At 38.0% G+C, this 13,180-nt stretch overlaps 2 protein-coding genes, 1 non-coding gene and 2 pseudogenes across 3 annotated transcripts in view; 2 read left to right on the plus strand and 3 right to left on the minus strand.

Annotated features, from left to right (window-relative positions):
- Nucleotides 1-1,429: 1,429 nt before the first annotated feature.
- On the minus strand, nucleotides 1,430-1,645 carry LOC147158303 (small nucleolar RNA U3). The gene has a single exon (XR_015091021.1). It is a non-coding gene; the product is annotated as a small nucleolar RNA U3 (small nucleolar RNA).
- Nucleotides 1,646-3,374: 1,729 nt separating this feature from the next.
- Nucleotides 3,375-3,572, minus strand: LOC147158304 (small nucleolar RNA U3; annotated as a pseudogene).
- An 853-nt stretch (nucleotides 3,573-4,425) lies between these two features.
- On the plus strand, nucleotides 4,426-4,532 carry LOC147158305 (U5 spliceosomal RNA; annotated as a pseudogene).
- A 2,935-nt stretch (nucleotides 4,533-7,467) lies between these two features.
- LOC147158306 (uncharacterized) lies at nucleotides 7,468-10,226 on the minus strand. Its single transcript, XM_086061669.1, has 3 exons — nucleotides 9,961-10,226; nucleotides 8,853-8,962; nucleotides 7,468-8,141 (listed from the first exon to the last, which is right to left on the minus strand). Exons 1-3 carry the CDS (start codon nucleotides 10,198-10,200, stop codon nucleotides 8,117-8,119), a joined length of 375 nt encoding a protein of 124 aa, XP_085917795.1. The 5' UTR covers nucleotides 10,201-10,226; the 3' UTR covers nucleotides 7,468-8,116.
- The window catches only part of tnfrsf21 (tumor necrosis factor receptor superfamily, member 21), a 35,855-nt gene continuing 32,460 nt past the window's right edge, over nucleotides 9,786-13,180 (plus strand). The window contains exon 1 of the mRNA XM_086061668.1: nucleotides 9,786-10,177. Coding sequence (XP_085917794.1) covers nucleotides 10,142-10,177 — 36 coding nt within the window. The 5' untranslated portion in view covers nucleotides 9,786-10,141. The remainder of the gene's footprint in view (nucleotides 10,178-13,180) is intronic.

Here is a 13,180-nt window from a genome sequence, read left to right on the forward strand (position 1 = left end):
TTATGGACCCGGGAAGCACAGCAACCTTCATTACAGACGCCTACGCAAGAAGTTGAATGTTAAAGGGAAACCCACCCAAATACTCCTGAGCACCATGAGTCAAGGCAAATCTGAAGGATCGAAGTGCATAAATAGTGATGTGGTATCAGACTTGGAGGTATGTGGACTGGAAGAAAGCAAGTATATTGAGTTACCAAAGGCGTACACCCATGGCAGCATTCCAGTGCACCACACGAACATTCCCAAGCAATCTGAAATACGAAAGTGGTCTTACCTCCGCGAAGTACGCCTGCCAGAAATTCAAGCGGACGTCAGCCTACTTATTGGAGCAAATTGTTCAAGAACAATGGAGCCATGGCACATTATAAAGATTCGGGACGGAGGACCTTATGCGATACAGACTGAAGCAAATTGCAATGACAGCAAACAGCGGCCCTGCTCAGTGAATAGAATCACAAAGGTGGGAGTTGAGAAACTACTAGTACAGCAGTACAACATAGATTTCCCAGAGCGCAGCTATGATGACAAGCAAGAGATGTCTCAAGACGACAAATAATTCATGCGATCTGTGGAGAAGACACTAAAATCTATGACGACTACAAGGGCTTCATGGATGCCGTCATAGAAAAGGGATATGCCATTCAAGTCCCAACTGAGCAGCTGAACAGAGACGATGGCATGGTGTCGTACGTTATCCACGCTCCTTGTGGATAACACCTCTCCTCGCAACTCCTGGCTTGCTTAGTCTGCCTGCCTAACCAATTAGGGGCCGGATAATGTTGGAGCCAATTGTGTATTGGTTAAATTTGTAGACTATTATTTCATGCATATATTAGAATTTCTGTTTAAAATTGCAAAAAGAAAAATTCTTTAGATATTTCTTTATTGGAACTATTTTCGTGATAGTCACGTAACTAACGAATGTGTAGATAAAAATGGCAGCGGGGTGGACGTTGGACAGATGAAGCCAGCTCATGATAGAAGCGACATTGTTTTTTGACCAGACGATTTGACCTTTTTTAGACGTGCTTGTACAATTTTTATTTTGTGTTTTATTAAACAATAAACTTCAAGACGTGGTCCTGTCGTTTGTGTTCAAGACTCATCGTTACTCTGGCTTCAAAGGTGTTTGTTTTTTGTGGAATAAAACCTACACTAACTACTCAGAATATATAGCTTCCATTAATGCTCCATTACAAAGCAACGAACGTTCATCAATGGCAAACAACTTATGATAAAATCATTGCTCTTTAATAGCTAATGCTTTTTTTTAGGGCCAAAGCAAAATACAAAGCTTTAATATTTTTTATTCTAAGTCAAGCACGGCTGAAACAATTATTTGAATAATCTCAAGTAATTGATCAACTAGGTTTTTTAAAGCTTCAAATACATTTAAATTAAATACACTTCAAATTAACATTTAACAGTAACTACTCAGAGCATATTCCTTCTATCAATGCTCCATCACAAAGCAATGAACGTTCATCAATGGCAAAGAATCTATGATAAAAATCATTCTTCATTGCCAGCTTCACGCTCAGGAAAGAATATCTTCTCTCATCATCGTAGTTAGCGAGACCAAACACTTTAGAAACACATTTCTCAAGTCAAGAACGACAGAAATGATCCCTGAAAGTATAGTCTTAACTCAGCAATGTGTGGTGACAGGATTTCACCTGGAAGAAAACCATTTTCACTCAGAGGATCTACTTTTGCTCACACTTATCTAAAGCAATCAGCTCATGGATGGCAAAAAAATTATCATTCATCACTTTTGTTAAACATGTCTGAGAGTGTTCACTCGTTTATCCACAATCGTTTGCGCCAAAAAGTGTTACAATCACAGTATAGAACTACACACCTGCCCGCAAGTATTTGTTTAAAGTGTCTATCTGCGTTGAGAGTCGATGATGATGTAGTCGAAGTGGCACTAGCAATTGAGGTCTTGATTTACCAGAGGTCTATTCCGGAGATAGTTGCTGAAAAGTTTCTGCTTAGCTCAGTATGTACAGAATTCAGGCTTTATCCAGGTCATGGGTACGTTACCCTGTCCGGGTGCAGGGTTCGACATTAACCTTGGACTAATGGGCGTAATTTTTATGGATATATTTTACTTGGTTTTTTTTCAAACAAAAGAAATCAAGTGGATATTCAACAGCACAGCAGCCTCCCATCAAGGCGGAGTTTGGGAGAGGCAGATTCAAGCAGTCAGAAGAATCCTCGGTTCCATCATGAAAGAGCAAGCAAGGAATGATGACTGTATACAGACAATAATGCGTGAAGTGGAGAGTATCATAAATAGAAGACCGAACCAACTATTGCTGTAGAAATCGCAACCTAACATGCCTCCTGGTATATTCAGCAAGGATGACGTGTACACAAGAAAAAGATAGAGACAAGTACAATACTTGGACTTATTCTGGACTAGATGGACTCGCGAGTACCTCCCACTTCTTCAAGAGCACCAGAAGTGGTCAACAAGAAGACAAAACTTCTCAGTCGGAGGTGTCGTGCTCCTCGTGGATAACACCTCTTCTCGCAACTCCTGGCTCCCGGGGAAAGTGGTTGAGACTCTACCGGACTCAAGTGGAATGGTGCGACAAGTCAAGATACGGACCAAGATGAACATACTGGAGAGACCAGTGAACAAACTCTGAAAAATTGTTTCCAGATATCCATACTTCAAATTATGTATTTATAAGGAACACGTATGAAAACTAATCTTTCAAAAGACAGCCCTGCAACTGACTTTTCAGAAAGGTTGACTTTCTGAATTTGGTGAAAAACACATATCTGAATACGAATGCTGACATTAATGCAGCAACGCTTTTTTGTTGTTGCTGTGAATATTAAAGCGTTTTAGATTAATTCCAAGGAGCTCCTAAATTGTTCCATACTCCATAGTTGTTAGGTGTACAACTAATCTGTGCGATACTGTATCCACGACACATGACTCATGAAATAACATCAAACTACTGTAGGCTACATGAAAAACTGGAGGAAAAAAAAACCCTCCTCATTTTTCAGTGCAGTTTTTATATCACTCCATTTGAATATGAATGTAATGTTGCTAAATTGACAATTCACTTTTTGTAGTACAAATTGTTGTTTCCAGAAATCTATACTTCAAATGATTTATTTCCAGTATAAGGAACACCTATACAAGTGGGGTTTTTTTTACAATACGTAAGGAAGATGAGACAAATATAAGTATATTTTTAAAATATCAAATAATACAATGGAGAAGCGTGCTACACAGATTTCTGAGGCGGACATAACTTCACTTTAGCACAAGTCAGTGTCATCCCTGCTTTTATTGTAAAGTTAACACAATATAATACCAACTCTTGTATTAACAATGCAACTCTGCAACAACTACTCTGAACATATCCCTTCCATCAATGCTCTGGGAGCACTCATCAATGACAAAAAACATAAATAATGCTTTTATGCCAGCTTCATGCTCTGAAAGGAATATCTTCTCTCATCATTGTAGTTAGCAAGACCAAACACTTTAGAAACACATTTCTCAAGCCAAGAACTATAGAAATGACCCCTGAAAGTATAGTCTTAATTTAAGACTGAGCGGTGACAGGAAGTCACCTGGAAGACAACTATTTTCACTCAGAGGACCTACTTTTGCTCACACTTATCTAAAACAATCAGCTCATGGTTGCCAAAAACAATTATCAGAAAATTATCATTCATCAGTTGTGTTAAACATGTCTGAGAGTGTTCACTCATTTATCCATAAAAAAGTGTTACAATCAAAGTATAGAACTACACACCTGCACGCAAGTATTTGTTTAAATTGTCTATCTGCCTTGAGAGTCGATGATGTAGTTGGAGTGGCACTAGCAATGGAGGTCTTGATTTACCAGAGGTCTATTCCGGAGCAAGTTGCTAAACAGTTTCTGCTTAGCTCAGTATGTACAGCATTTGAGTTTATATAATCCAGGTCATGGGTACGGGTGCAGGGTTCGACATTAACCATGGTCTAATGGGCATACTTTTCATAGATATCTTATTTTTTTAAATTATTATTCTTTTTTTTCCTTAATTTATTTAAGTTGTTATTTTATTTTACTGGCGGCACGGTGGCTGACTGGTTAGCACATCCGCCTCCCAGTGCAGAGGTCGTGAGATCGAGTGCTTGCGTGGGTTTTCTCCGGGTACTCTGGTTTCCCCCCACATTCCAAGGACATGCAAAATCTATATTAAATTGACCAAATTTGGACATGTGATGTAATGGCCCAAAGCCAGCGATATACAGGGCGAGTGCTGATTCTGATAGGGCCACGTAAAGAGTTTAAGGTGAGAATAATAATAAACAATTTGTGAATTTGTGTCAGAAGCAGTCCATGTCAATTATTTTTCTTTTTTTATTGGAGAGAATGGAAAGTTCTATTTTCATAGAGCATCCAAAAATTGAGTCTGTGTCAAATCGAATAAATATTTCGCCTTTTACTAAAGACTTCCGTGGGGAGGAGCAACAAGTGACTAATTTTTTTTTATGCTCTATGAAAGTGAAGCCTCCCAGTGCATGCGCATGGTGCTTAGTGGATGGTGGAGCCAAGAAAGTACCGAGCCTTTGCCGGCAGATGGCAGTGCTGAGCTTCTTTGGTGCAATGCGTAGCCCTAGTTGGTTGATGACGTGCAGACCTTGCCGCCATCTTCCCGGTGAGCTCTTCCATTCACATGTGTTGAGGTAACGTGGATCCCAAAAAATAATCACATCTCATCAAATTACAACAGATTTTGACATTGATTGGTTTGTTAGAAACATCAGACATGCAGTTATGTTACCAGACAACTGTGTATTTTATAATTTCGGCTTTCATAACATTATATTAAACATAATGGTAGGACAGATCAGAGAAATATACATCAGCAATGAACTTGACACTATGTTAAATATTTGTTGTTGTTGTTGTTGTTTTTCTTGCTATCAAATTGCTGATTAAAGCGCTATAAGTGCACTCCATTTACTATTTTGGCGCTAAATGTTTATATTCGACTCCAGAGGAATCAGTGCCTCACCAGTCATGAAACTCACTGAGTAAGCGGGTTTCAAATAATTTGTCTGTGAAATGAAACCTGCTGTAACAAATGCTAAGCTGCTACAGACTTACAGCAATTTGTGATTTTGGTGCTAGTTGAATAGAATGTGTTTATTGAATGCATTCTTGAGAAGAAGAGCATCAATTATATTAAGAAAATAACAAAAAGCCAGTTTCTCTCTGGTTCCTGAATATGTTGTTTTCAATAAAGCTTGTATTAAACTTGTATTCTGGTCACTGGTGGAGTCCTTTTTGTATCTCAAATGTCTTAACTTTATTTTTTTATTATTTTTTATTTAAGTAATGCCAACATGATACCTACTTATATGGTGGTAAGCCTAGTGCAGCTCCAACCAAGTAAACAAAAAAAAACTTTTTAGCATATAATTGGTGGTAGACAAAAACGATGCAACCAAATTACATTATTAAATATCATGTCCATAATAAACTATAGTCTAATTCCAACACAGTGCAATATGACAACGCTAAAGCACCTAATGCCACTCTTTAGAGGTAGCACAGTATATCAGTGATGTAGCAGACCTTTGCGTACACAAACATATGATGCATCATTCACTCTTTTTTCAACATGCAGTTGACACCATCCAATAAAGATAACTTGTTTTCCCCTTGTGGTTAGAATCTGGAACTGCATCAACTCACCAACAGACGATGCACATTGTGGAAAGCCCAACCAAATAAGGGTAAATAATTAGAATTTGAATACAATGATTCCACCATTTCATCCTATACGTTACTTCTTTGAATTATACGCTTTCCACTTTGGTTGCCTGATGTATTCATCAAAGATGAAAGAAACCTTCAGTTAGCAACATAAGGGACTTTTCAGTTTTCGTTGATTATGGCGGCACCATACGGACAAAAGCGGTAGTGTTTTGCCTTGAACGAAGACATTTTCCATGAGTGAGGAACAGAGCAGCAAGTGGAGCAAAAAATAAATAAAATGCTTCTGAAACATTCCGAAATCAATGTTACCGGGGAAACTTTCCTTTTTTAGTTGTAAATAGTTTCTCAGCATCTTTGCATAACTAGAAAATGTCTACGTACAAACAATTTATTAGTAGCAGTAGTCTACTCTATGCCAGAGGGGTGCCCATGAAGTTTGTTACTTTTGCAACCTCTACTTTTTCAAAGCACACAATTCACCATCTCCCTTTTTAGTATATGCTGCTAAAACTGGCCAGCTGGCTAAATGTCCCACAGGCTGTCATCTTGACACTCCTGATTAGCATTCAGTTAGCTTCGGTTTAAGGACCTACTCGCACCTTACATTGAGTGTAATTATACAAGATCCTAAGATCCAAACAAAACCCATGGGAAAGATTGCCGTATATGCACAGCAACAAACTTATACCAAAACTCATGTATGTAAGCATACTACCTTGTACTCTATTTGGCATATCTTAGCGACAACCTACATAAGGCAGTAATAGCAGTCTGAGAATATGCGGGAACCTGCAGCTATTCGAGTAGTTTGTCCAGCTGAATGTCAACTCTGCTCTGCAGGATGAGTAAGCAGAAGTGTGTATCCTCAGATGTCACGCACAGTCATAGCACTTTTTATTTCTCTTGTCATCATATGCCTTGCTGATTTCTAGCAGCTTTAATCCCCTACTTGTGCTGAAACTGACCTACTTCTCATGGATTTTCGCTCACGAGCAGAGGCAAAGAATTACACGTCATCCCTTCGTCGCCACCCGCCCTCACTATCTTATGCTTCGTGTCCACTCTCTTTCGTTCCACGTGCAGGGCAGATGGTACTGGACTCTCACATCAGCTGCTGCTATTTGCAGCAATGCCTGAGGTTATAAGCACACCAGCTTGTGTGTATGCTGACTGCTGCCCAATGGGCCAAAACACTGCACACGTCATGTCTAGATATCTGGGCAGCAGGATGGTAACTGGACGGCAGACTGCACAGAACAGATGACTGAGTGGCTGGCTCAAACCGCCATGTTTGATCCACTGACACATATCAGACAAGTGGAGGTTAGGGAATTGCTACACTGCAAATATTTCACTACTTAGATGCAATAATTCCTTAATTTAATAATTTGGATGTATAACTGCTCATTAGCCATTTTTGGGATAGGTTGTGTCCAGTGGGTATAGAAAGGCACAACTGTTCAAGCGCCAGGTTTTTGTGACCAAAAAAATTTGACCAAGAAATTACACCCAAAACGACTATTTAAAAAAAATAATGAAATTGTTTATATCAAGGGAATTAAATAAATTTAAAAAATAACAAAATTAATATTGAGATATCATATAGTTGTGTCTAGAATTAACCGGTCACATTCAAACTCATATTAAATGGAAGGCAATATACATCTGTTACCATTTAAAGTGCCTCTGATGAACCCCAAATAAAGTCAAGCAGTTCTAGTAGGCTTTTTCATCATTTTATTTTGCTTTGTTGGATAATTCAGAACACATCTGAGTTATTAGAGATCATGCTTATGCAACCACGTAATATCAGTTGTTTATTTTGACTTCACTTTTTAATAGGAACATTCAGTGATACCTAGCACCATCTAGTGGTGAACTAATAATTCATTAATTTAAAAAAACGAATGCATAAACATATATATTTTTTGGTAAATAATCATAGGTCTAGTAATTACTCATTATATTACATGGCTGTAGTTTAAAAAAAAAATGGATGGATGGATAGTCTCACATTACTATAAGCTGCCATGTTTTGCCGCCATCTTTCTGCTACGGATGCCCAAAGGACAACTTTGCGAATGTAGTTAGCCTTTGTGGTGCTTGCATGCCGTGAAAGACACTTAACGTACAGTTGGTACGCATAAACAAAGAAACAAATGAAGAAAAAAAACATCCAGTACTGAAGAAGTCCGAAGCCCACCTGTGAAGTACTAAGCTCAGAAGCACAGTTGGGTTGGGGAACATAGCGCCACAGCTGAGGGTGAAAAGTGGCTGACGTGGATGGTGGCCATGACAGATGAAGAGACAGGAGGTGGAGCAGGATCAACGACAGCATGGCAGATGGATCGGCTTGTCATCCTTGGCCATCAGGTTGCAAGTTGTTGAAGGGAGCTAGTATGTACAAAATAATGAAGTTATAAAATTAATCATAGACAAAATATTACATTCTTACCGTTTAAAATGGCTAAATGGGTCAAGTATCCCTATTATGAGTTAGCAAGATAATAATATGTGAAAAGGCTAAAAGAAGACATTTGGTAGTCAACATGTTTCCAGTTATTTCTTTATTGTACTTAATTTTTTTTAACTAAGCATTCACAAAAATATGAATTACGTTCGTAAACCGAGGTTCCGCTTTATAGTCCTTTTCACACTGCACACTCTCAGTGGGAAAGAGTCGTGCTGCAACACAAACGATGACGACACCCCAGTTGCCAGATATGCCCATATTTGGAAGTGCTGACAAAGCAGCCTACCAGGAAGTAAAAACTTTTTGGAAGATCAAGCTTCCCAACTTTAGATAAACCTTTGATTTTTACTACATTACTTCTGTGTGTTGAGGTAGAATCTTGGACCCAAAGCAGACAAAATGGCTCAAAAATAGGCTAATAGACAAAGGGAGCTTAATAACATGAGAAGCATAAAACAATTCAACTCGAATAAAAGGTTAACCTGTACAAAACCAAACTAAAAGATCAACAGAGCCACAGTAAAAAGAAGACCTAACAAAGGAAAGCCTGGAACAAAATTTTAAAGACACAAGTCACTAAGAGACAAAAACAATAGAAGCATCTATACAAAGCAGAGACAAAAGTGACTCACTAAAAGCAAGCAACGAAAGTGGCACATTTTTGTCTTTGTTCCCCTTTTCCTGCACTTAAAATCCAGTTGATGTTCATAGTCCTTAGATTTGTGCAGGCGTCTCTGCTCACCTAGGAGACATAGTAAACACAAAAACAGCAACACAAATACATCACTAAAATCCCAATAGTGTTGCATTACTTCTTAAAGTCTTCTCATGCAATGGTGTTGAAAGATGGTTTCATATGAGATTACGAGCAATTGGTTTCTATGCATGTAGTTTATTTGAAATTAACTGTTGACAAAGAAGTTCAACACTGTTGATTGCCCCCCGCCCCCCATTTCAATAATTAATTCAGAAATAATGACTTCATATTTATATAACAGCAATAATAAACTTTTTCTGTGTAAAAGAAAAGTTTTATGATGGTTTGTGGTAAAAAATAAATAAAGTGCATTAATGATCTTTTTGTATTGTGTAACAAATAATACATGATAAAAATGGTTTTTTTTTTTTTTTATAAATTATAAATGGAGTTGAATTGATAAATAACAGATTGTTTCATCATGTAAAATAGATTTTAGATTTTTTTTTAAATGCTGCTTTATTTTGGTGCTTTGGTAGGGCGGGTCAACAATTACCCGTAGGACAAGGGGAGTAAACTGAATGTTAAGACCGCACAAGGGTTAAATGAGTTGAATCCAATTAACCCAAGTGACCGGTGTTTGACCCATAATTGGGTTATTTTGTAAGTTTTAGAGCGTACTTACAATAATGAAAATGAATACCGTTCTGTTATATATAGAAAAATTAGCAAAAAAATAGCTGCTATTACTATCAGCATAATTAGTGTGAATACGTGTTGTGAAGTATTCCCTAAACTGAACTCTTATCTTCCCACAAAGCGCATCGAGTTGAGCACACGTGCTCGCTCTGTCCCTAACCACGCCCCAGCGTCTACGTCACCGTGTGAGAGTGTCGGCTGTGCTCCGCAGCGAGAGGACAGCGCCGCACTGCTCACTCAACAAGCGTGCACGGGGCGAGGCGGCGGTCCCCATGTGGCCCTCATCCATCACCGCGATGGGAATTAGCACATCGTTCTTTGTGAGACCAGCCTTCATCCCTTACCGTCTTAAACCGCTCCATCTGGGGACCCAGACTAAAAAACACTGCAGCTGAGCGGCTTGGCTTGTCTCCTCCGTAGTGCACCGATGAGGAGGATGAAGAGCAGAGACACCCAGAGATGAGAAGTGTTTGTCTTGTCATCTTGGACAAGGACGTTTGTTTGACCCTCATCTGAGTTGTGTACATGTACACGATGTCCGCCATGTGTGTTTCTGCAGTGGTGAGTGCATTCATTTGATTCATACTCGGTCTTGTTCCTCATCCTAAGGACTCCTTCAACAGATTCTTAAGTTAAAGGGACAGTGTCTATTTTTTCGTCTTCCCACATCCTTTCCAGTTTGTTGAGGACTGAGCTTCAGGGGCAGCGTTCCTACATGTTCACAATTTTCAATCACAATGACCATTTATTCTCCCATATATTAACATCTCATCAGTATCCAGTTATTCCTCTGTGGGCGAAGCAATACAAAAGTGGTAACAGTGGTGTGCTTGTTTGTCACATTGCAATTATGTTGACCAAACTACTCGATTGAGTTGTACTTTCTGTACAACCAAAAGTCTCTTTAGAACCCAAACTTTTTTTGCACCACTGTTGGTGGGAAAGAATGGAATTCCCGTTAATACATTCCAGCCGACCCAATAACAATCTTCAAGTTTTTGTTTTTTAATAAAGAAAATGGTAATCATTAATACAGCACTTTATAAAACAGAGACATTCATCCATTTTCCGAACCGCTTGCGCATCAATATTTAATGATGCAATCCAATTGAGTGTGCTGATCCTTCTGGTGTGTTCGCCTTGGCGACCGGGACGCAATAAGTTAGTAAGTAAAGTTATAAGTAAAATTGTATTTGTAAAAAAAAAAAAAAAAGTTAAACAGTGACTATCGATGCTAATCACTTGCATTTCAATGACAATTTCAATTATATTAGCAAGCATTAAGCTAGGCAATGTAGTTGGTTGTTGTAAATACACCGAAAAGTATTGGCACAAAAATCCGAGTAGTACGCTACGTGTATTTCTCGTAGGTTTTTTGTAAAGTGGCAAATTTGCGAGTTTTTTCTCTGAATATTACCCCCTTCTGAAAAAAAATATAAATACTGTATATAATATATATGTATTGCCTAGTACCTGGCGATTCGATTTGTATCACGATTCAAAGGTCACGATTCGATTCGATACAGATTAATCCCGATACGAATATAAATTGATTATTGCGAAAAAATTTTTTTACTCAAATTTAGAAAATACACATCAGTAAACTTGTACATGTACACTTAAGATTTGTATGAAAATTATTTATTTATCAGCAAATTCAGGCTTATAACTGAGCCACTGTATTTAACAAACAGGTTGCAGTCTGTTTCATGTTTGAACAGCACTGAAATAAAACATTAAGGCTTAATGTTCCATTAATATAAAATTCTTCCATGCTTAATGTGTTAATCCTAACCCTAAGTAAGATGATTTGTTGAATATTTCCATAAAAAATTTATGTTTAAAAATCGATTCAATACGCGTATTGAATCGATTCGAGAATTGCGATATATTGCCAAATCGATTTTTTCTAACACCCCTAATCTGAGTTTCTTGCAAACTTGCCACTTTATAAACTTGCAAATTTACGAGTTTTTTTCTCGTAAATTTGTGAGTTTATAAAGTGGCAAATTTAAAGTCGCAAATTTACAAGTTTGCCAACTTTTTTCTCTCGAAAATTTGCCACTTTATAAAGTGGCAAATTTCCGAGTTTTTTACTTGGAATATTGCCGCCACCTTCTGAATTTTTTTTTTTTATACGTGACCTTAATATGCGGTCTTACTCAGCACTTGTCACCACTGTATTGTCATTTTCTTTTTTTCTATAACAACATTTGTTGGGTCTACAGCCTTTAATATTCATTCCTAAGGGAGTCTCACCATATTAGGGTTGATATGCATGAGAGCTAAATGCAGGGAAGCAGCGAGGCAAGTCAGGTGTGCTCTCAAAAATATTTAATTAGTTAAATAAAAAAAGGAAAACAAGGCCAAAATCCAGATTCAAAGTATGTAACAAAGGGACTTACTCCAAAATGAAGCAAGACAGCAAGAGTCCTGGAAGCCGTGACTCAGTGACAGTACGTCAAACACAAACAATGAACCGACAAAGACAGTAACCCAAAAACTGTATACAAGCCAACTGATGAGAAATTTACAATAGTTCCCTTACTATTGTGATAAAAAAAAAAGAATCTCAATTCTTAGACTGCTCTGTAAATATTTATTCATACACATCGTTTATAAAAACTTTTTTGAAAAATAGATCTTCTTTTGTGATCAAAAGCCTTGATTTGAATCTTTATTAGGCTGTTCTGTTTTTGTTTTTAAATAAACAAAAAATATAGAAACTTTTAATCAATCCATATCAATTTCAAACAAAATGTGTTAGTTTTTTCAATTTTGTACCGATGCATTATTATTATTATTAAAAAATACAGTAATGTATTGCTATAAGCCCCACCCATTTCTGTTAAGCCACGCCCACCCCTGTTTATGCCACACCCACTCTGAATACAGATACAGATAGTGCTGTACTCGCTCATCGCTAATTTACACATACAACACAATAATGTACCTCACTAAGTGGCACATCGTTCACCAACTGTAAAATACTTTACTATTGCAACATACTATATATAGTACATACAATTTTGCGGAAAACTCTAATTTAGCAGTTCAATTGAAATTGCTGATTTCTTCCCCATGATGATTCCAGTGCACTCCATCAATGCACAACAAAGAGGATCTGTTCAAACCACAAACCTTGTGTCAAGTCATTTGCACGATGGATGAACACTTATCGGCTGCAATGTGACACATCCACACAAATAATCATCATTAGCTTTTGTCAGTGATAAATTCACAGTGAGTGAATCCAAACAGTCTCCTTCCTGTCTGAGCCAAAATGTGCTGCGTCCACACTGCAAGGGGGCGACACACAACAGGTGCTTCTTGGTGTGAACAAGTGCATTAGGGGAAGGGGTTCAACAAGTAAACACGCATAGGGAGGGAAGGGGGGCACGTGCATGTCTCTATCCTGAACATGTGTGCATGTTAAGCTCTTCTTTAATTAGATACTGATTGCCGCTGAATGTTATTCTGCCACTCGCACCCAAACATGTATGCATGCACCTCATTATGTAAACAGAAAACAGATTGTTTTCACTCACCTCACACAACCCAGTC

The sequence above is a fragment of the Leptonotus elevatus genome, chromosome 18 (assembly GCF_054856555.1).
Source record: "Leptonotus elevatus isolate MCC_2025b chromosome 18, RoL_Lele_1.0, whole genome shotgun sequence".
NCBI lineage: Eukaryota > Metazoa > Chordata > Actinopteri > Syngnathiformes > Syngnathidae > Leptonotus > Leptonotus elevatus.